This window comes from Acomys russatus, chromosome 1, assembly GCF_903995435.1.
Source record: "Acomys russatus chromosome 1, mAcoRus1.1, whole genome shotgun sequence".
NCBI lineage: Eukaryota > Metazoa > Chordata > Mammalia > Rodentia > Muridae > Acomys > Acomys russatus.
Window position 1 is genome coordinate 88,506,220 of NC_067137.1, and position 22,229 is coordinate 88,528,448.

Here is a 22,229-nt window from a genome sequence, read left to right on the forward strand (position 1 = left end):
ACTGCCCTGGGTGTTCCCCATATCAACGGACAATGTATCTCAGATGGTAGGCTTGCTGTCTGTCTCATTCTCAGCCTACTGCCAAGTAGTGATTGGGCTCTGTGGTTGCAGCTCAGCACTATAGCACACGGGTCTCTGCGCTTAACCCTCAGCACCTTGAAACCTTAACTTTCTAATATTTCTTAAACTGAAAAACACTCTCTCTCTCTCTCTCTCTCTCCCTCCCTCCCTCCCTCCCTCCATCCCCCTCTCTCTCTCCCCCCTCTCCCCCTCCCCATCTCTTTTCTCCTCCCCCTCCCTCCCTCCCTCTCTCTAACTTTATTTATTATTGTTGTGAAAGTTGAGATACATGCATGCCATAGTGTATCTCTGAAAGTAAAAGTACAACTTGTGTAGTCCTTTCTGTCCTCTCCCTATAAGTGAGTTTCAAGGATCAAATTCAGGATGTCAGATGTGGGCAAACATCTTTACTCAGTAAGAGTCATCTTGCTGGCACTGAAAATATAACTTACACTTAATCTTTTATATAACCACTATACAGTGGGTTAAGGGGCCTTTTTCTTAAGTATTTTGTAGTCATAACAGACTGTGTTCACACTGTAAACAAGTATGGTGTAAACTAGGCCCTAGAGCTAACAATATAAAAACCAAAGGGAGGGTAGATACTCTTATTATGAGAAAAGATAATCACATTTATTGATAATATTAATATTATTATTTATACTATATAGTAATGATGTAATATAATATCAGTAATATATTGATATTAGTGATATATAATCAATAATATAATAAATCACATTTATCTGCATAAACTGTTACTTCAATTCTGACAAGTACTTTAGAGAGTAGCTTGTAAACTACTTCATTATAAAATAAAGTAATTTTATAAATAAGAAAATTAAGGCTAAGGTCAACAATTAATAAATGGGACCTCATGAGGCTGAGAAGCTTCTGTAAGGCAGGAGACACTGTCAAAAGAACAAAGCGACCGCCTACAGACTGGGAAAAGATCTTTCACCAACCCTTCATCTGACAAAGGTCTAATATCCAAACTTTATAAAGAACTCAAGAAATTAAACACCACCAAACCAAATAACCCAATTGAGAAATGGGGCTCAGAATTAAACAGAGAATTCTCTATAGAGGAATATCAAATGGCTGAGAAACACTTAAAGAAATGCTCAACATCTCTAGTCATCAGAGAAATGCAAATCAAAACAACTCTGAGATTCCATTTTACACCCATCAGAATGGCTAAAATCAAACATTCAAGTGACACCACATGCTGGCAAGGATGTGGAGAAAGAGGAACACTCCTTCATTGCTGGTGGGAATGCAAACTAGTACAACCACTTTGGAAATCTATCTGGCGCTGTATCAGAAAACTGGGAATAGGGCTTCCTCAAGACCCAGCTATTCCACTCCTTGGAATATACCCAGAAGATGCTCCAGCACACAACAAGAAAATTTCCTCAACCATGTTCATGGCAGCCTTATTCATAATAGCCAGAACATGGAAACAGCCTAAGTGTCCATCAGTAGAAGAATGGATAAAGAAACTGTGGTACATATACACTATGGAAAACTACTCAGCTATAAAAAACAAGGAATTCCCAAAATTTGTGGACAAATGGATTGAACTAGAAATGATCATAGTGAGTGAGCTAACCCAGAAGCAGAAAGACTCAAATGGTATATACTCACTTATAACTGGACACTAGCCCAAGGGACAGGTCCCATGAAAGTCTTCACCTACCATGAAAGTTGGATAGAGGGGAGAACATCCTATTGAGACTCTAGGTGAGAAAAATATAGGGGATAGGGAAGTAGGTGGATCCAGAGGGTCCTAGAAACCTACAAGAGGAACATTATTATGGGTGGATCTGAGCCCAGGGGTTCTGCTTGATCTAAGGCACCAACCAAGGACAGTACGTGCAGTCATCATCAAACCCCTACTCAGATCTAGCCAAGGGACAGAACATTCTCCACCGTTAAGTGGAGACTGGGGACTGACTTTCACACGATCTCTGGTGCCCCATATTTGGCCATGTCCCTTTGTTGGGGAGGCCCAATGGCACTGAGAGGAAGGATATCAGACTACCAAGAAGAGACTTGATACCCTAGCATCATATTCATAGGGAGGAGGTTCCCCTTGGTCACAGTCAGAGGGAAGGGGGGTTGGGGTGAAAGTAGGAGGGAGGGAGGAATGGGAGGATGCATGGGATGGGATAGAAAATGAGATGTAATATGAATTATTTTATTTTTCAATAAAAATGTGTTTAAAAAAAAAGAAAATTAAGGCCAAGAGTTTGGGTAATTTGCATTTAGTATGAATCCAAAGCTGACTCCTTATTGAAACATGCTAATACAAAGTAAGTTTTATTCTGTTTTTTTTTTTTCATGGACACTACTGGTAGATATTAACTCAGAAGTATAGAATTGTGGATGTATGTAGCTAAATATTCCTTGTTTCAGTTTATGTCTCAGATACAAAATATCTGTTTCTTTCAAAGTTTTTCTTTAAGACTGTTGATTCCACTTCAGAAAACAGACCAGAAACCTTGAAAGAAAAAAAAAAGCAAAATGTTTTTCTCTTCATACTTGAGTGTATCAGATATTCTTGTCAGATAACTTAGAAGAGGGCTGTAGAGATGACTCAGTGGATAAGAACACTGGCTGCTCTTCCTAAAGACTCAGGTTTGACTCCCAGCACCCACACAGCAGCTCACAAACACCTTTTAAGTCCAGTTCCAGGGAATCCAGTGTTATCTTTTGGCCTCAGTGGGCACCACAAACACAAGTGTTGCACAGACATTCATGCAGAACACCCATTCATATTACAAAATATTTTAAGGTGAATTGGAAGATCGTATTGCCAGACCAAATATAGCTTTATATTAATCAGTTTCTAGGAAAGCCTAGTTTCTCCTTGACACTATTGCCAAATTATGTCCAAAGCTAGTGGAATTTGGCCCACTGTTCAGTTACCGTTTTCTTTACAATGTTTATTCAAAGATCCTTTGAACATTCTTTTACATGCCCAGATGCGAAACTTATTCACACCTAATTTCTTCCATAATAACAGACAACATTACCTAAGAAAATAGTGATGGTTCTTTTTGGCTTTTAGCTGCTAAATCCTGAAGATGACCTCTTACCAGGAAAGATTCGAGACAGCAATCGGTCAACACTTCTAGCAACAATTCAGGAACATGGTTACCCCACAATCAACCTGGGAATTGTGGGAGACAAGTAAGTATAGCATTTTGTTTTGAAAAATAGTTATTCTGAAATATGAATGTTTAGATTAGTGGGGTAGGTGGAGTTGGTGCTAAATAGACAGATTGAACAACGTGATTCTCATTGCTCGTGTTCCTCAGAAGCCTAAGGTACATATGAACTTTAGGAGTAGTTTCCTAGAATGGGTATTACAAGAGAAGAAATATTTTACTTTGCTGTGGTGTGTTTGAGAATCCTTTTTCGTGTAATTGGCATTTTCTTGGTGGAAATGAAGGTGATGGTGTCATTACTGCTCAAACTTTTATTTCAAGAAAGGTATTGGAACCACAGATGCAAAGCCTAAGAGAAACTGTCAAAACTAGTATTGCCTGCTTCTTTGACATTTAAGCACAGCTGTTTTCCATGAGCTTGTATATTAGTTTTGTATCCTTGTGTGACCCAAATTTCTTCCAGCTTCACCTATATAAGTGCAAAGGAGGTGCAGTAATTATACCCACCCATATATAAGAGCACATTGCTCCTACCTACCAATCAATTCAGATCTTCAGTAGATTCCCCAAATGTCTCTGTCAGTTTCCAGTGATGTGTTTCATCCTTAAAACAAAAGAGTCCCTGTTTTCTGAGTATCCCACTGCTAAGCAACACTGCTACTCAGCCCTTTCCACAAGGCTCGATTTCCTGTTCTCTAGAAGTGTCTGTACTTGTAGACTAATTAAACATCAACCTGATAAAGATAAGACTAGATCCACTGGAGTGAAGGACACCATGTATCTGTCACCCATATCACTGTCTACCCTGTCACTGGAGAAAGCTTATTATGCATTGATCCTTTCTTTAAGCTGAGTGCTTTTGAAGAGGCTCTGCCCTCACTTCACAAGGTATGTTCTAGTAGTTTTGCCATCAACCCATCCTAGATGGGAAGTGGGCACACTCTAAATCTTGGACATCGACTTTTTAAACTTCTTCTTTCCTGAGGTGGTTTGGCATGTCTTTAAGCTTCATTCCTTTTAAAGATCCTTACTATTTATGGTTCGCCTGTTTAAAGAAGTCTATAGTTGATCGCCAGTATGCAAGTCATCTGAGACCCACCTCCTAGGAAAGGAGTGGGAACGGCTTCTCAACAGGAGAAAAGTACCAAGTTTTTAGAATTTGGGCCTAAGCAATAATCTGCCCTTTAATATAATTTTTAAGCACCTAAAACCAATATTGACATAGATATAACTTTAAAGAACACAGGAAACAACTTGTGAGAAGACTACGATGGATTTAAAAGGGTTTTTAAACTTAAATTTACTTTTAAATTTTTATCCACTTTACATCCCAACTATAGCCCCCTCCTGGGCAAAGGGCAGGGAGAATCTCATGCAAGAGTGGAAGGGGGGGATAGAAGGACTTAAGAGTTTTAAAAGCACAGAGATAAAGTGAGCAGGCCTAAAACTAAGAAACAAGCTCAGCAGATTCAGTCTTAGCACTAAGCAATGTGCCTTCAAGTGCATCAATGAATTATTAAAGACATGTAAAGGATCCCTTTAATTATTACTATTACACATTTTACCCCTAAACAGCACTATTCTGACTCATAATCTATCCATTCTCACTTTTATTGTTACACTTCCCATGTTGGTTTGGCTTGCTGTTTTTCTTGTGGTTATATGTGTAGATGTCCAATTCCCATGTGTCTGAGTCACAGCAGCCAGCTTTAGTTTAGTGTTTTGTTGTTCGTTGGTTGGTTGGTTTCGTTTGATTTGGTTTTGGTTTTCCTCTTCTTTCCTCCTCTTCCTTCTCTTCCTCCTCTTCCTCCTCTGGTACTTATGTACTTAATATACTATATTACTGACATTATCTTGTACTAAGATATAACTTTTTCAAAACTAGACTTGTAGAAAGGGAATGAATTGTCCTTTGTTAAGAGACTTACAGGCTCATGTCTAATGAGATCCTGAAGTGGGAGAGCAATTAGGAGAGATAGCATCAAGGCCATAAACAGGCAGCCATGAGAGGGGACTCAAAGGACACAGACCTTTCATTTCTTCAGATACCAAGAACAAAGGGAATTTTCAGGGTGGGAGGATAGTGTTCCATTTCATGGTAACCTAGCCTACATTCCAGAAGTCACAAGGCATTGAAAGCAAAGTTATAATTCAAGGTTGTTTCCAGCTACAAGAAGACCACAAGAACACAGCATGCTTTATCAGCTCTCTGCGCAGAGAGCTGAGGGGGTAGACTGAGGTGGGAGGGGGACGACAGCTAGAGGGTCTGTGACCTAACACTGATGTTTAATTGTGTAAAGTCATTAATGAGTTTATGATAGGCATTTCCTAATGATGTTGCAATGTTACTTTTAAATTTAATCTCAAAGCGTACTTTGAAAACAGCATAAAGAACACCAAACTATAAAACCAGTATAGGTGATTCAAAGAAATGTGCCACTTTCTAGTGTATATCCTCTTATTTGGTAGTAATACCTTATATGGAACTGAGAACAAGGTTGTTGTGTAAGGGAGTGTTGCTAATATAGACTTTTTCAGTCTTAGAGTGCTGTGTTAAAGAAGCCCAGAATAAATGGTTTAGAACTCAGAGGTGGACTGTGGGAGGAAAGAATTTACTGCTATTCTAATGGAAATCTGCACTGGGCATTTAACAAGGGAAACAAGGTACATCACTGTACAGCTATTGATATTCTGTGTAGGTTGCCTCTTCATTCTTTTTGCTGTGTATTCCCTTTTCTAATGAAAGCAAATATTGTTATACAGAAGCCTCTGTGAGAAGCTCAGTAAGGAAAGTAGTCATGGGAGCAACCCTGGGTGAGAAACAGCTCAGGAATGTTCTCAAGCACAGAGCCATGCTAAGCTATACCAGATAAGGGTAGAATGTAGTCCTTGTGTTCTTGTCATCTAGAAGGGCTTGAGTGTGGCTTTGAGGGTCTGTATGACGGTGCCCTACAGCTTTGTTCTTGCCATTCACCACGATTTTTTCAGTCAATATAAACTGTAGAAGAGTAAGTTCTTGTAACCGTTTAAATTGAATTGAGCTAAAGTTTGCTATTTTTATTTATTTATCTATTTATTTCTGTATGGGTGTTTTACCTTCATGTATGTCTATATAACATGTGTACCTAGGGCTGTGAAAGCCAAGGAGATCATCAGAGCCCTTAGGACTGGGCTTACAGACAGTTGTGAACTGCCATATGGGTACTAGGAGCCAAACCTGAATCCTGGAAAAGCACCCAGTGCTCTTAACTGTGGAGTCATTTCTGCAGCCTATAAAGTTTCCCTTTGTCTTGTGTTCCTTTTGTTAAAAAAAAAAAATATGGTGAGTTAATAATTCAGTGAAAATTATAAGAAGAAGACTTCAAATATCTGAGAGGTAACTATTTTTAAGTGTTTACTTAGAAATATTAAATCTACAATAAAGTATATTCCCTATATTTCCCCCACACTGTATGGAACACATTAGAGTTTTGGAGTTTCTAGGGTCTAGGTTTGTCTTTTTTTTTTTTTTTTTTTTCTTAAAGTCTAATTTTGAAACTCAGAGATGTTAAGGAATTTATCTAACATAAAGCTAGTTAGTACAGAGGCAGAAATGGAATCCAAATTTCTTGAAATTAGTAATGCAGAACTCTTTACTTTGATTGTGAAGATATGTGACAAAAATATGTCAGAAGACCTGTAGCAACTCTAAGCTTAGTCAGAACAAGTTTCATAAAGTACAAGAATTTGAAGGATTCGTTAGGAAGATATGATGTGTTGTTATCCCCAGATCACTAGATTCCCCAAAGACCACCAGGAGTCCAAAGCTGTATGCAAAGCAAGGAGTCTTTACTCAAACTCAAGCCCAAGGGCCCTTGAACCTTACAGAAGCAACGGATAATTAGCCAGAGCCCTGAGCCATTGTTAGGAGGATTACAGCAAGAAACAGTGGTTTCTAGTTTGGCAGTTGCAGGATTGGTTGACATTTAGTAAGGTTAGGTTGGTGCTAGGGGATTGGTCGAGGCTGACCTTGAAATGCTTAACATCTGGGGATGTTAGGTTCTTGACCAATGTACCCTGGTTGGTTCAGGCCTAGGGTGGTTCTTTTCCTGGAACAGTTCGTGGGTTTTCCAGCAACAGAAGTGAACTTAGGGACAGGCTTAATATGGTGCCTGCTGACAAAACGGAGTCATGTTAGACAGAGCTATTCAGTGTAAATCCAAATAGTAAACCTAAATTTTGCAATTACAGGCCAGACTGATTAGAACAAAAGGTTGGGGTAGAAAGAATACACAAGCATTTGGCAAATGTTTGAGGTAAAATTGCCCAAATCAGTTAAATTTGAAGCTTTTTTTTTTAAGCAAACGTAATATAAGTCATTATTTTAGAAAAATAACTTGGCTCTATTGTATCAGATGGGCTAATGACTGAGGGAGACTGTAAATGGATGTAAGCTACCCGGTCTTAATGAATCAGCTGGAGTGGGCTAAAACTTAACCTTTCTAACTGTATAAAGTGATGGCGTGACTGCTCCAAGGAATGGTTGAGGGCAAAGTTTTTATTATTGATATGAGGGAGAGCATAGCCAGAGGCATCTGGAAGTGTCCTGAGCAGGGAGAGAAGGTAGTAGACTCCCTGTGACCAACAGACCAGTCTTGGCCATGGAGGATGAGGGGAGGTGGCAAGAGAGGAAGAGAAAGAAACAACCAAGACGGAGGCCAAGAGAGTGGACTAAGAGCGAAAGATGAAGCAGGGAGGAGAGACAGCATAACTGAAATAGCAGAGTTGTAAGAGTGAGAAGCTGGAAGCTGGGCTGCTAATATGGAAAAGTTTAGCATAAAGGAGGTAGTAAGAAAAGCTAGGTACTTGTGATATACTGAGGGAGCCTAGAGGCTGCCATATGCTTTGGTGTGCTAATAAGCACCACAGATAGCCTTTTGGCCCTTCAGATAGTAAGAAGGAAATGGCTCCTTTCATGGAGGGAATTTGTGGGAGTGGTATTTCATTTGGACCTAACACTAACAAAGCCAAGCTGCTGATCTATGGGTCACAGAAAGTAGCAGCAATGCAGTGAGTTTTAAGTAAACTACTATTGAAGATACAAAGGTAAGAGAGGTGTATATCATAACACTGAGGAGTTATAGCCTCATAATAAAAATACTTCCACATATTCCAGCTGTTAATCTCAGATTTCAAAAACAGAATTAAAAAGGAAACCAGGAGAAAGGTTAAGGGCTGTTGCAGAGCATTGAGTAGTACCAATGTTATTAGTGTTACTTCATCTTCATTTGAACAACACTTTATTGAAATAGTATGTTTAGCTGGGTGATGGTGGCGCATGCCTTTAATCCCACCACTTAGGGAGCAGAAACTGTGGGATCTCTGAGTTTGCTGTAAAGAGTGAGTTCTAGGACAGCCAGGGCTACATAGAGAAACCATGTGACAGGAGAGGGAGCCACAGCCGTTAGGCCTATCTATCAGTTTCATGTCCCACCATTTCCCCATATCCTCCACTTGTAATTTATGCTCTCTTGGCTCTTGAAGCTCTTCTTCCTATGCTCACTAATACAAGGCTCCTGTATCTCTCCCTTGGCTTTCAGCCCTCATTCCTAACATCACTGGCTCCTGAATCGTGCCTTCCCTTCCTGAGTATAAAACAGGTCAAGCTTAGACATGTTTTAGTTTTCTTTTGTTTTTTCCCCATGGCTGATTCGGTAACCAATAAGCCTGTTTGTCCTGTTATGCAGCATAAGTTACTAAGTGTCATCCATGCCAGATAATACAGAGTTGTGGCCAGCAATTAGTTAAAATAGTGGTCATTTGGGCAGATATGAGTTTCAACTTTTGTATTTCCTTTCTAGTTTCCTCAAAAAGTTGCTATCGTATATAGCCTAAACATAGTAGGTAAAGAATTTATTATATTGAGTCAATGTGTGTACTTTCCCAACAAAATAATAGGACAAAGTATGTGTTGGTAGTCACTATGTACACAGCAATTGGTAAAGGCACATCTTTTGGACTGGACACTTGCACTATTTTCACTTTGCATGCAATCTAGAAACTTCTGCGTATAACTATCTAGAACACTTTTACAAAGTACCTTCAAGCTACTCACTAAGGCCTAAAAAGACACCCTTATACATTTACCTCTTAAATATAATAAGCAGTAAATGTGGCTCAAATGCACAGATTCTACTCCAGAAAAAAACTTTTTAATAAAGTTCAGGGCTGGACAGTTGGCTCGGTGGTTAAGGGTACTTGTTCTTCTTGTAGAGGTTCTGCGGCATCTCTAGACTTAAAATAAGTAAAATGTTCCCCCTTGTGGGGAAAAAAAGGCATCATGGAGGTCTGCCCTACTCAAATCCCAGCCAAGTTGGGCTGCTTGGCTCCTCTTAGACCAGTGTTTGGATTTCAGCTGTCCGCTGCCCATTTGTAAAGCTCCCTCTGCACATTAAGCACGAAGTGGAAGAGTAGCAAGTAGTGAGATAGCAAATTGGGCTCTTATAAAACTGGCACATTTTACAGAAATTATCAAGATAGACTTAATAGTACAGTGATTACTTGGCCAAAGCCCAGCACCTTCCAGCTTTCAATTTGTGAACCAAACATGTCTATTTTCTTATTGCTTCCCTAATGTTCTTACAGTGGGGCTTTTCTAATCAGCAAGAGAGTTTAGATTTCAGTTTAATTGGTTCTTCTTTACAAACTACCTACTTGTTATGAAATGACTCTTTTCTGCTCAAAATACAGTTTTGTATTTTGAATCGACTTTTTTTTTATCATTTATTGGAGACTCTTTATTTTTCTCTTCACTAACAAAGAATTCTTCACACTTTAACCAACATGTATTTATTTAAAAGATAATCTTCTCATTCTTAATGGGAGATTTCTCTAGAGATTTCTCTACAGTTGCCTTTCTGAACCCTTAAGCCAGGGCAACCAGAGATGCCAACCAAACAATTATAATTACATTTCTCTGTTCCTTTTCCACCTTCCAACCCTGTCCATCTTCCTCCTCTCTGCTCTCCTACAAATTCATGACTTTTTTTTCCCCTTAACAGTTATTGCATGCATACACATACACACACACACACACACACACACACACACACACACACACATTGCCTGTTTGGTCCATACAATGTTACTTGTACATTTGTGCTTAGGGCTAACTGCTTGGCAATCAACAACTAATTAGTCTGCTCTTCCCTGGGGAAGAACACCACTCCCACTCACAGCTTTATGCAGTTGCCTACAGTTCCTTGTGTAGAGTTGAGGCCCTGTGAACTTTTCCCCATCCACTTTGGCATGTTCCTTTGTGCCATCCTTGTTCAGCTCACAGCAACATGGGCAGTCATGTTGGAGAGACTTGATGGGTGTGGCTTCTGATATTACTAGGAGACACGATCTCACAGCAAAATCCCTGATGGTCTGGCTCTTACAGGGTTGTTTTTAAAACAGAAAGATCCCAATTGTTCAATTTTCCAATAAAGTGTCAGAAGCCAGATGCTGGGATGAAAACCTACTAGCTAGAGAGGCAGAGAAAACACCCAGCTGATCTTCCTACTCAGCCGATAATCCCAAAAGGACCAGCCAAAAGGCCCTTTTCTTCTCCTTGCTGTCTTAAATACCCTTCTCTCAGTGTCCCTCCTCGCTCTATAGTCCCTGTCAGCTGGTTGCTTGCTCCACCTCTGGACCTAGGGTTGCCTTTTTTAGCTCTTGAATAAAGGTGAGTGCTAGGGCTGAGCCAAAATCACAAGTACTTGTTTACAGTAAACAGAAAGTTCTAGGATCAAAGACTGAGCCATACCACAATTAGAAACAAGTTTTTACAGTGCAATATTACATTTTTTCTGCCAACCTCTTCTATAATATTCCCTGAGCTTCAAGTGTGGGAATGATGTGTAAATGTATCCTTTGGGACTGGGGCTCCACAGCTCCGCATTTTGGCTGGTTTTGGTTTTCTCTCATGGTCTCCAGCTGATGTAAAGAGAAGTTTCCTTGATGAGGGTGAAGACTACACTTATTTGTAAGTATAAAGACAAACATTTATAAATTGTTGTTAGGGATTATGATAGTTTAGTAAATTAGTGATTGTAGGGTCTCCAATAACCATGATTTCACTAGCACCAAATAATTATCTAGGTTCCTAATACTAGGCATAGTTTCCCTCTTGTTGCGTGGGACCTAAGTCCAATTAGAGAGCTGCTGGTTGCAGTCAAGGTAAGTGTGACAGTACTGCCCCCTTAAGGTTGTTGTGCCGTGCTACTCATTGATGTGGTTCGTAGGTGTCATAGCTAGGTAGGACTGTTGCTTACTTGCCCACTTTGTAACATTACATAGTGCTTCAGGTACCATGAAAGCTAGTCGTCATGGAGTGGGCATTCAGGTCAGTTCTCACTCTGGGGTCTCTGGGTCTTGTTTCTGAAGTGCATGGTCTCTTCACCTATAGGTACTATACTTGCCACCTCTTGAGAGAACCAGTGGCAACAATAGGATGGATGTTTGGGAGTCCTTGGACAGCCCTGACTAACAGCTCACAAGAACACTTCTCATTTGTGGTATTGGGGTGTTTGCTAAGTGGTCTTTGACTCTTAGAGGAAGCACCATCAGCCCAGATGAGAAAAACTCATTAAAGCTATATAAAGTTTGGTTTGGTTTGGTTTGGTTTGGTTTGGTTTGGTTTGGTTTGGTTTGGTTTGGGTTATGTTATTCCAGGACAGGGTTTTTCTATGTAACAGCCTTAGCTGTCCAGGACTTCCTCTATAGACCAGGCTGGCCTCGAACTCATAGAGATCTACCTGCATTTGCCTGCTGAGTGCTGGGATTAAAGGTGTGTCCTACTAAACCCACCAAGACATTCTTTTTATTTTACTCTTCCTCCCCTTTTTCCCATTTTCCCTGTCAGATCTCTTAAGGTTTACAAAACATCTGGCCAGACCCTTCTGGCTTTTATGGTCTCTGCTGAGAAGTCAGGTGTGATTCTGATAGGTTTGCCATTGTATGTGACTTGGCCTTTTTCCCTTGCCACTTTTAATATATTTTTCTTTGTTCTGTACATTTAGGGTTTTGATTATTATGTGGCAGGAGGATTTTCTTTTCTAGTCTGCTTTATTTGATGTTTTGTAGGCTGCTTGTATGTTTATAGGCATCTCTCTAATTTGGGGAAATTTTTTTAATATTATTTATTTTTACATATAAATTTATATTATTACACATATTTAAAATAAACTACATACAGCAAGAAGAACCACAAAAAACCAAGAATGATATTAATGTAACATTCATAGTATTTTGGCTATTTATATTTGGCAACCTTGAAGAAAACATTTACTATCTTGGTGAGTCCAAAATTCTGAATGTGAAACAATATCTATCAAATCTCATTTCTTTCAACTTAAAATGTCTGCCTAGACTTAAAAACATCTTCACTCCTAAACAACTAAGCTTAATTGTAAAACTGACCTACCTTATTTTTCAGACTATAAGACACGCCTGACCATAAGACACATCCAGTTTTTAGAGCAGAAAACAGTAAAAACAGCAATCAGACCATAAGGTGCACCCTAATTTACCCCACACTTTTGTCGGGGAGAGTGCGTCTTATGGTCCAAAAAATACGGTATCTGGTCTTCAACTTCATCAGAGACTTGAGGAGTAATAAAATTAATTACCTGAATAAACAGGAAGTGCAGGTTAGCAGCTTCCAAAGTGAAAAAAGTGAGAGAGACAGTTTGCTGCCTGAACAGTCACCCAAAACCCTCTATAGCATTGGAGCATCATGTTATACCTTCTGGCCCAGTATATCTGACAGACATATTTGTGAGGCAGAAACTATTGAGGACTTGCTTACCCTGTCTTGGCAGAGTTTGTCTCTCTACTCTGCCTGCATCCAAGCTTGCCTATTTTTAGGCAGAATTCTGTCTGTGGCAGAAATGAGGACATTTTTGCCCAGTGGCTGGTTTGCCACATTTGAAGCTATCTCCATAAGGAGGTTCTTTGATGCTCATCAACTTCTTTGAGGTAGGCTGGGTGTTACCAAGTAGTTAACCTGTCTTGTTGTCAAAGAATTTTTAAAACAATAAAAACATCTTTAAATGACATATTCTGTAGTACTCTGAGGTTTTTGAAGACCTTGTCTAACTATTTTACCTTATCTATCTATAAAATCATATCTATCTGTTACACCTAGGATGTATATTCTTGTGATAAAAATAGACTAGTAATTGACATGACCAGGATTTGATCAACTAACAATTAATTTGTGTAATTTAATATTCTAAACAGCCTGCAATAGCACTTTCAAAGTTTTGGAGGTAAACCTTGTATTCTACTTGAGTTGTATGGGCACAATACTTCATATCAGAGTAGAAATATATATACTGTGTGTAAAGAATAACCTTACATTTGAATTCTATACTAATGTACCAAATTAAACTTATCTTTGCATCAATATACAAAATTCTATACCAATGAATTAAAAATAACCTTGTGAACAACAATTAAAGCCTTAAGTTGAAGAATAGACTCAATAATCTACTTTTGTCCTATCATCTCTATATATTTCTATATTCCCTCTTCTTTCTTTTCAACCCCTAACTCCAAACCTAAGAAAGAAAGACAAAGGAAAAGAGAGACATCCTTGAGTCCAACCTCGTTTTCTCTCTGAGTAAGACCAATAGTAACATAACAACTCCCAATGAAAATAAACATCTATAGCCCAAGAAAGCAACCAAAAACCTACTCAACCCCCTTAAGGAGTTCTTCCAGCTGATTTGGAACAAATAATACCTTTGTATGGGCCCAAATAAAATTGGGGAAAAGGGTTAAACAAGCTAGGAATAGATTATAGCATTTGTGGTCCAGTTTCTTAATGTTGAGATATTCCAGGCTTAATAGAAGTCCTGTGTGTGACAGTCTAAAATGCTGGACCAATTGGGATTGGAAGCTTTCTTTGAAGCTGTCTTGGGATCTGTCCCATTCTGATGAGGAACAGCAACTGAAGCACTTGGTGCTGGAACATGAAGGATGCAGGATGTCAGCATCCAGCATGCTGAGAGGAATGAATCCTGTCAGGTCTGATCCAGCATCAGTGCCTGGTCCTTTTGTTCTGAAAACATAATTTCTAACAATCATTATACAGTCCTAAAAGTATAATTGTATGATGTGTGCAGGATGCAGAGAACAATTAAGGCTAGTTCTCTGTTCTTTGTATGAGCAGAAGAAAGATATCTGTAAATCTTCATTCATGCCACACGAAGAATGGCATCTAAATCGCAGGGATTCTGTAACCAACAAGAAGCTTTGTCTATGCCTAGCCATTCATGTCTCAGCCAGTCTCAGAGCTATTCCCATGTAGTGGGATTAGCAATATAAGTTGCCTGCTTGTTCTGCAGTTTAAATTCTTTATATCCCAGTGTAGCCCCTCCCTCATCTCCTCTCCCTCCCTCTCCTAGTCTTAAGAAACAGGAGCCCTTCTCCCCTAACATCTGACTTCAGCCTATCACATTTCATCTGTACTACCCGTAACCTCTTCACTGTGCCTGACAAGGCCGCCCAGCCGTGGGGAAGTGATCAACATTGAGAGGCCAGAGTCCGTGACAGAAGTAGTCCCTACTCCCCATATTGTGGAACCCACAAGGAGACTGTACTGCCTATCAACAGTATCTGAACAGAGTGTATAGGTCCCCACCATGCATGGTTCTTGGAGGGGGTCTCTGCAGCACCCCCTCCTCTGCTGGTACTTTTTAAATGTATATTTATTATAACTTATTCACATTGCCTCCAGATTGTTATCCCCTCACTCTTATCTTCCCATTCCCACCCTCCCTCCCTCCCTCTCCTGCCTATTCCTCCCCGCTAGACCTCAGGCAACAGCCTATTGAATCTCATCAGGATAGGCTGCATCCCCTTCCACTGTGTGCCCACTAGGCCATCTTGCCAAGGGGCAGTGAGAGGTTCATCAGCAGTCCCTCCCCCACTACCAATGCGGAGAATCAGCAGTCCATCAGCTACATCTGAACAGGGGGTCTTGGTTCTCTGCATGCATTGTCCTTGACTGGTGCGTCAGTTTGTGCAGCCCTCCCACCCTGTGCCCAGATCCACAGGGCTGAATAGTCTTCCATTGTGTAGGTGTACCACAGTTGATCCATTCTTCAATTGAGGGACATCTAGGTTGTTTCCAGATTCTGGCTATCACAAATAAAGCTGCTATGAACATAACTGAGCAAATGTCCTTTTCATATGGTGGAGCATCTTTCGGATATATGCCCAGGAGTGATATAACTGGGTCTTGAGGTAGAACTATTCCCAATTTTCTGAAAAAGTGCCAGCACTGGTGTTTTGGAGCCCACGTTTTTGTTGTTGTTGTTGTTTGTTTTTGTTCTTTTCCTTCATCGATGTGCAGTCACTGTCCTGCTGATCAGACAAAGTGTGTGCTCAGTGCCACCATCTTCACGTAATATCTTATCACAGTGCTCAAGTCAGCTTCTCCCTCTATGCTTCATATTATGAGAAAATAGTTATTGTCTATACAGCTCCAATAAAATCATATCCTTGTAGGGCGGTGGGGGAATTGTTAGTTGGCTTGTCTTTTGGTTTGGGGGCTGTGGGCTTTTCGTTGGTTGGTTTTTTTGTTGTTGTTATTTTTGTTTTGTGTTGTTTTGGGGTTTTTTGTGTTTTTTGTTTTTGTTTGGGGTTTTTTGGGTTGTTGGTTTTTTTTTTTTTTTTTTCGTTTTTTTTTTTTTTTTTTTTTTTTTTTTTTTTTTTTTTGTTTTGTTTTTTGAGCAAATTTCTTTGTGTAGCTCAGGCTGGCTTCAAACTCAGAGATTCACCTGCTGCTGTCTCCCAAGTGCTGGGATTAATGTGTGCCACTGCACCCTAATGTTACCTAGTCCAGTCTTTCACTCATTGAGAATGTTAAGAAAAGTCATTTACAGCTAGCCATCATGTTTTGTTTTGATTATTTTAGTAAGAAAAAAATACTTCATAAGAGGCAGCACATTTTGTTTTTAGAATCTATTATTACAGTAGGGATGTATTTTCATGAGACTGAGCCAAATCTTTTTCTTCTAAAATAAGTTGCCTCTGTCTTCTATATAATAGCCTTTCAGATATTCGAATGCACAATCCTATTTCACATTATTAGTTCCCTCTCAAAGAAAGTGCCATTTGTCATCATAAAAATATTAAGTGGTATGTTCTCTTCCATTCTCAGACACTACTGTTTGCTGTGACCTCATCATGGTTGTTTATTCCTAAGCTACTATGGAGAGATTGGTTTAAAGCCACGACTAATCTGGCAGGTTTACCAAGTGCCTACCATGTGCAAGTATTTAGTAGGTCAGTCGCTGAGCCTGGATGAAACAAGAACATATAATCAAGCAATTAGTTACAGATGCTGTCAGCTTTCTCATTGTTTTAACTTCGATGTTAGCATTGCACTGCCTGCAGTTTTGCTTATTTTCATTTTCTTTGTGAAATTTTGTCAGTTATCTTCAGTCTCTGATCTCCTGAGGTATTTTCCTTATAATTAATAACAAAATAGCAGAAAATTTGCATAAATGATTACCAGGATTCTTTTTTTTTTTTTTTTTTTTTTTTTTTTTTTGCTTCCATCTTAAATTGCTCTACTATTAATACAACTTTATTTTCTTTTCCTGGCTCTGTTGTTGCTTAGCTCCAGATACTATTTGCTCTCTTTTATCCTTTATTATTCTTGGAAGTTTTGCCATCCTAGTACCTTTTGTTGTTTTCCTTCCAGATAGTGAACCTCATAGTCAAATATAGTCACTATTTTGTTTTCAACAATTTATTTTTATTCAGTATTATATAAAAAGGAGACATTGGATTCCCCCTACAAACATTCTCATTTCCTCCATGCACACCTGTACCAATCACATGAGACCCTTAGAATACTTTTACTTTTCCCATTCTTCCTTCAACTCCTTAACCTTGAAAGATGTTTTACTTAATACATTAAATTTTCTGTTTATTAAATGTTCTTTTACAGTAAATTTCCATACCTTAAGTTCATATTTAACAAAGAATTATAATTCCCAAGTGTATTCAATCATTATCTATCTCAGTTTAGCTATGTGTTTTCAGAAATCACTATGTATGACTAGATGGGTGTGTATAACCACTGGACTCTGCTCCCGCTTCTCCCGCCTGAGGCCTCCCTTCATCTTCACTTTCCCGTCTAGTGGTACTTTTCCATCTAGTGGTACTTCTTTTCCAGAATATTACTTAATGGTTTGTTATCTGGGTATTTGTATTTTCACAAATGTTTTTGCATCCCAACTGGCCATTGTAGCATCTAGTGTTACGTACCTTTTGTCAGAGACATGGTAATATTTATTTACTGTTTTTTATTTTAGGGTATTACAGAAAACAAGTTTACAGCCAAAGGATTTTCCCTTGTTAGTAAAGCATTCTTTTCATCTAAATACTTCAGAATTGTCCTTGAAATTACCAAATTTTTATCAGAACATATTTAGGTATGTTTTTCAGTTCTATCTGGACTTTATAAGCCTTTTCAATTTCTATGCTCATTATTTTCAAAACAAATTAAATCTTTCTACTTTTGCTCCCCTCTGTCTGTTCCCTTTTCCCATATTAAGATTCCTTTTGTCTCTGTGTCAGCATCCTGTTCTGTTCTCTGTGTGTGTTATTTCTTCCATGGTTTCTTTCTTTGTATACATTTACAGAATGCCTAGGGCTAGTGTAATCCTGAGACTCACCATTTGGGGCCACATTTGAAGCAGGCTTTATTAAATCTAAAATAGTGACCAAAAGATGGGCTTTGGTCAGGATCATTTCCTCTAATTTCCCAGTTGAGAAATGTGCTACAGGAGAAACCTATAGTCCACTGTACTTTCCCATGAGGCTTTGTTATTTTCCAAGAACAATTCCAAACATTTCAGGAAGCTACATGGTTCTTGGGCAGGTGGGGCTTACAGGTTTATTTTGGGTGTTACATTCCTCCCCTTGAGTTGCATATCCAGAAAAATCCTTGTCCCTGTGATGGGTACTTCTTTTGGATTTAATAACTTTCACTTTATGATATAGCCATTGCCTTATTTTGTCGCCTATGCCAGGGAGTTCCCTTTTGATTTAGCATTTCACACTCTTGGGATGGAAAGGGACAAGATTTCTCTTCTGTAACTACTTCCAGCTGACATTAGGGTGTTGTGTTGCCAGGGCCCAGGAAGGCTGAAAGGCTAGTCAAAGGCTGGGCAATAGGGCATTTCTCAAAAGCATCTGATTTGGTGATCCAGCTGAAGAGACGGGGAGCAATCACATCAGCTGTCATCAAGTCCAGAGCTCAGCAGTTTGCAGTTTTCAGGTGATCCCTGGGTGGGGTCTGTCAGCCAAGTGAAAATTTGAGACACATGTAAATGAGGAGCTAAATATAAATTTCCTAGTAATTGGAGAAGGGAAGGAATCAATCCTAAGACCAGGTAAAATCACATCCGCAGGAACTAATTGGTAGGGAACCTTAATGGCTATGTTTATCTGAAATCCATTTGACCTGTGCAGGTGGATCCAAGTCTTATGGTTTCTTTGCCTCCCTGAAGTTTATATGAATTTTTAGTTTATAAACAGAGATATATTGGTATTACCATGGTATTGAAATCCACATTGTAGAGAAAACAGTTAACAGGTGTCTATAAGAAGGCAGAAATAGACTCACGCCTTTGAGTCTTAGCAAAAACTATAGTTTTAGTTCAAAAAGCATAAACATTTTTTCTGTCCAGAAATCCTGTTACATAGGTTAGACAGAGATGTTTTAGCCCCCATGAAAGGCATCTATAAGTCTGTATTTAGAAGAAAACTCAAAATAATGAGCTTATGACTGAGAAATGATCAGTCAATTCTCCGTCAAGTCCTGAAACTCTGAAATCTAAGTATAATATCAGCATAGAAGGGGAAAGAAATATGAAACATTCTTTACTTCGGTATATCTTAAATTATTTTGAGGTTCTCAGAATTTATTCAGGTATTCATATCCTCAAACTTTTATATATTTCAGAACAAAATTTTTATTGAATCGTTTACCAGAGACATAAGACATGAATAGTTATTATTGAGAGCAGTCATTGTATAATGTTTCTTTTTAATATTTATTTTATTATAATTTATTCACATTACATCCCGATTATAACCCCCTCCCTCTTATCTTCTTGCTCCCACCATCCTTCCTTCTTCCATGCTATTCCCCTCCACTAGACCTCTGACAGGTGGAGTCCTCCTCCCCAACCTTCCTACCACAGCCTGTCAGGTCTCATCCTGCGTAGCCTGCATCCCCTTCCTGTTTTCCCACAGGGCCTCTCTGCCAAGCTCCAGTACTCAAATCTCGGCACCAGAGTTCCTGTCAGAAGCAGTCCCCCGCTCTCCCCTCATTCCCCACGTGGAGAATGAGCTGTCCACTGGCTACATCAGAACAGAGGCTCTAGGTGCTCTGCTTGCAATGTCCTTGTTGGTGCATCAGTTTGTGCAGGTCCTCCCTGGGTCCAGATCTCCTGGCCTTAATAGCTAAAATATGTTTCTTTAATAGGAAGTTATACCTGAAACCTGTTTATATTTTAATATGAAGCCTGTGATCCAGACAAATCTGTAGTAGTAAATATAAAAATATCTAAAAATGCTTACTATTAAAACCTGTAATTATTATGGCAGTATTATCCAACCTGCTATCAATCAATAATGGGCACAGACCTGTTATATTTTAAAATCAGCCTTATTTAACTGGCGCTGGGCAGCTATTAACCCCCTAAACTACCTTCCATTTTCTCCCATCCCGCATCCCAAGCCATCTGCTTCAATCAATTCTGTCTAGGCTATTTCCCGTCCATAATCACAAAATACTCGCTTACGTTGTTCATCTGGGCCACTTCTTTCCTGGCCCACTTGGCTCTTTCCTATTCCTTTGCGAATCTGCCCCTTCCTCTTCCTCTGGTACCTTTCTCCTACCTGAGACCCTTCTCCCCCAAAAGTTCTCAAATTTTGGCCACGCCTCCTCACTCTGCTCTGCCCAGGTGTATAGGCATGTATTCAGCCAATCAGGGATAACTTAGAGGCAAGGATTATAAACATCATTTTGGGTTAAGTGAATGTCTGCTCATTAAAGACAGCAAGCAGACCTCAGGGGAGGAAATAATTAGCAATCAAATAGAAAGCACCAGACCATGCTGTTACACAAATCTGCTTGCCCTCTTTTAATAAGAGACCTAGTAGGTTTAACTAACTAATGAATTGACTAATGAACTAACACAATGGCTGATTACACTGTGGTAAGGAGCTAGTTGCCTGTTATTCCCTAGCTGACAAGCTACAATTAGCTTAGCCATCAATGTGAGCAGAGACCTGAGAAAGATACATTATAATCTAAATATGTATGTATGTATGTATGTATGTATGTATGTATGTATGTATGTATCAATTAAAATGACAGAGACTGGTCCACAGTCCATTACTTAGACAGTTATCCCAGGCTCCTGTGGTCTCCATGGCATCAGGAATAGGGGCATCAGTCTTTGGCCATCAGGCCCAGAAGATGAGAGGCTTTTCTGTGGAGGAGAAACATGGGAGAGACTGAGCTTACTTTGTCTAGGCAAAGAAAGGCAGTCAATTCTCCCATGTCCTGCCTGTCCACAGTTGAGGCCAGGCCCTAGCAGTGAGCAAGGCAAGAGAGCACTCTTGTCCAGTGGTTAGGGTTACTTTAATCCAGGTGGAGTCCTTGTAGCTATGCCCATTATCTTCTTGGAGTCCTTGCGGAGAGGGGGCGGGAGGCGGGGGGGGGGGGGGCGGCATGTCACTGCTAGGATCTGAGCATCTCTGTCATAAGTTTAAATATTTTAAATTCAGCAGATTTCTGAAAGGTTTGCCAAGCATATCTGAGTTAAACAATCCTTGTCTGGTTTTAGTTACTTGTATTTGGTATGAATACAAATATAATTTTGAACATATTAAGTAATTTGATCATTTATAAAGTGGCTATTAACTTTCATTTCCTAATTATCTTTAACAGTTCATAACAATTTAGTAGATTTCATAAGACAAGGTCTTTATGTTCCATCCCTGTTAGGTTTAGCCATAAAATAACTATTTTATTTTTTTGGTTTTTTATATTTTATTAATTTATTCATATTACATCTCGATAGTTATCCCATCCCTTGTATCCTCCCATTCCTCCCTCCCTCCCATTTTCCCCTTACTCCCCTCCTCTATGACTATGACTGAGGGGGACTTCCTCCCCCTGTATATGCTCATAGAGTATCAAGAAAATAACTATTTTAAATTGAAGCACTTTTAATATAAAATTTTTGATCCATAAACACAGTTCATAAAGAAACTGGGAACTTTCCTTATATGGTGTATCATTATAGAAATAAGTTTTCTGTATGACTCAGTTTACAAAAATATATCTGTTAGCAACCAGGTATCTCCACTGCCTGCCCCAGGGACCCAGCAACAACAGGATATGTCATCACTAGCTGCCAATGTGCAAAATACTCCCACTGTCGTCACAAGTCACATATCCTGCACATGTGCTACATCCCTTATAAAAGGCCAGGCCCTCCTCTCTTCACTCTCTTTTTATCTCCACCCTCACCCAGAGGCAGCCTCCGTATAGTCCCTCACATGGTGTGACTTTATGGTGTCCATCGCTTAGATCATAACAGTATCTATAGCTTAAAATCTCTTAACTATGTTTTGTTATATCAAAACAAAGTAGTGTAAGAGTGAATACATAGAACATAATCATAATTTTCAGAGGGCAAAGCCAAGCTCTAACAGTGTAAACAATTTAATGTCTCTAAAATCAATACCAAGTGGGTTATTTTTATGTTACAAAGTTGGGCTCTTCCCATGGTGTGTTCTTATACATGCATGCATGGAAGTGCTTCTTCACTATCTCATTAAACAACCAGTGTTTTAAATCTTATCTTTTATAAACCTGGATTTTGAGAAAGGACAGAAATTATATAAACCATGTGGTTGTCCTTAGTCAAA

At 39.3% G+C, this 22,229-nt stretch overlaps 1 protein-coding gene across 23 annotated transcripts in view; it reads left to right on the forward strand.

The window, feature by feature from the left end:
* The window catches only part of Gphn (gephyrin), a 433,952-nt gene that overhangs the window by 343,109 nt on the left and 68,614 nt on the right, over positions 1 to 22,229 (forward strand). For all 23 annotated transcript variants that reach the window (XM_051148057.1, XM_051147978.1, XM_051148006.1 and 20 more), the window contains one exon: positions 3,134 to 3,255. In XM_051148057.1, the coding sequence (XP_051004014.1) occupies positions 3,134 to 3,255 (122 nt within the window). The remainder of the gene's footprint in view (positions 1 to 3,133; positions 3,256 to 22,229) is intronic.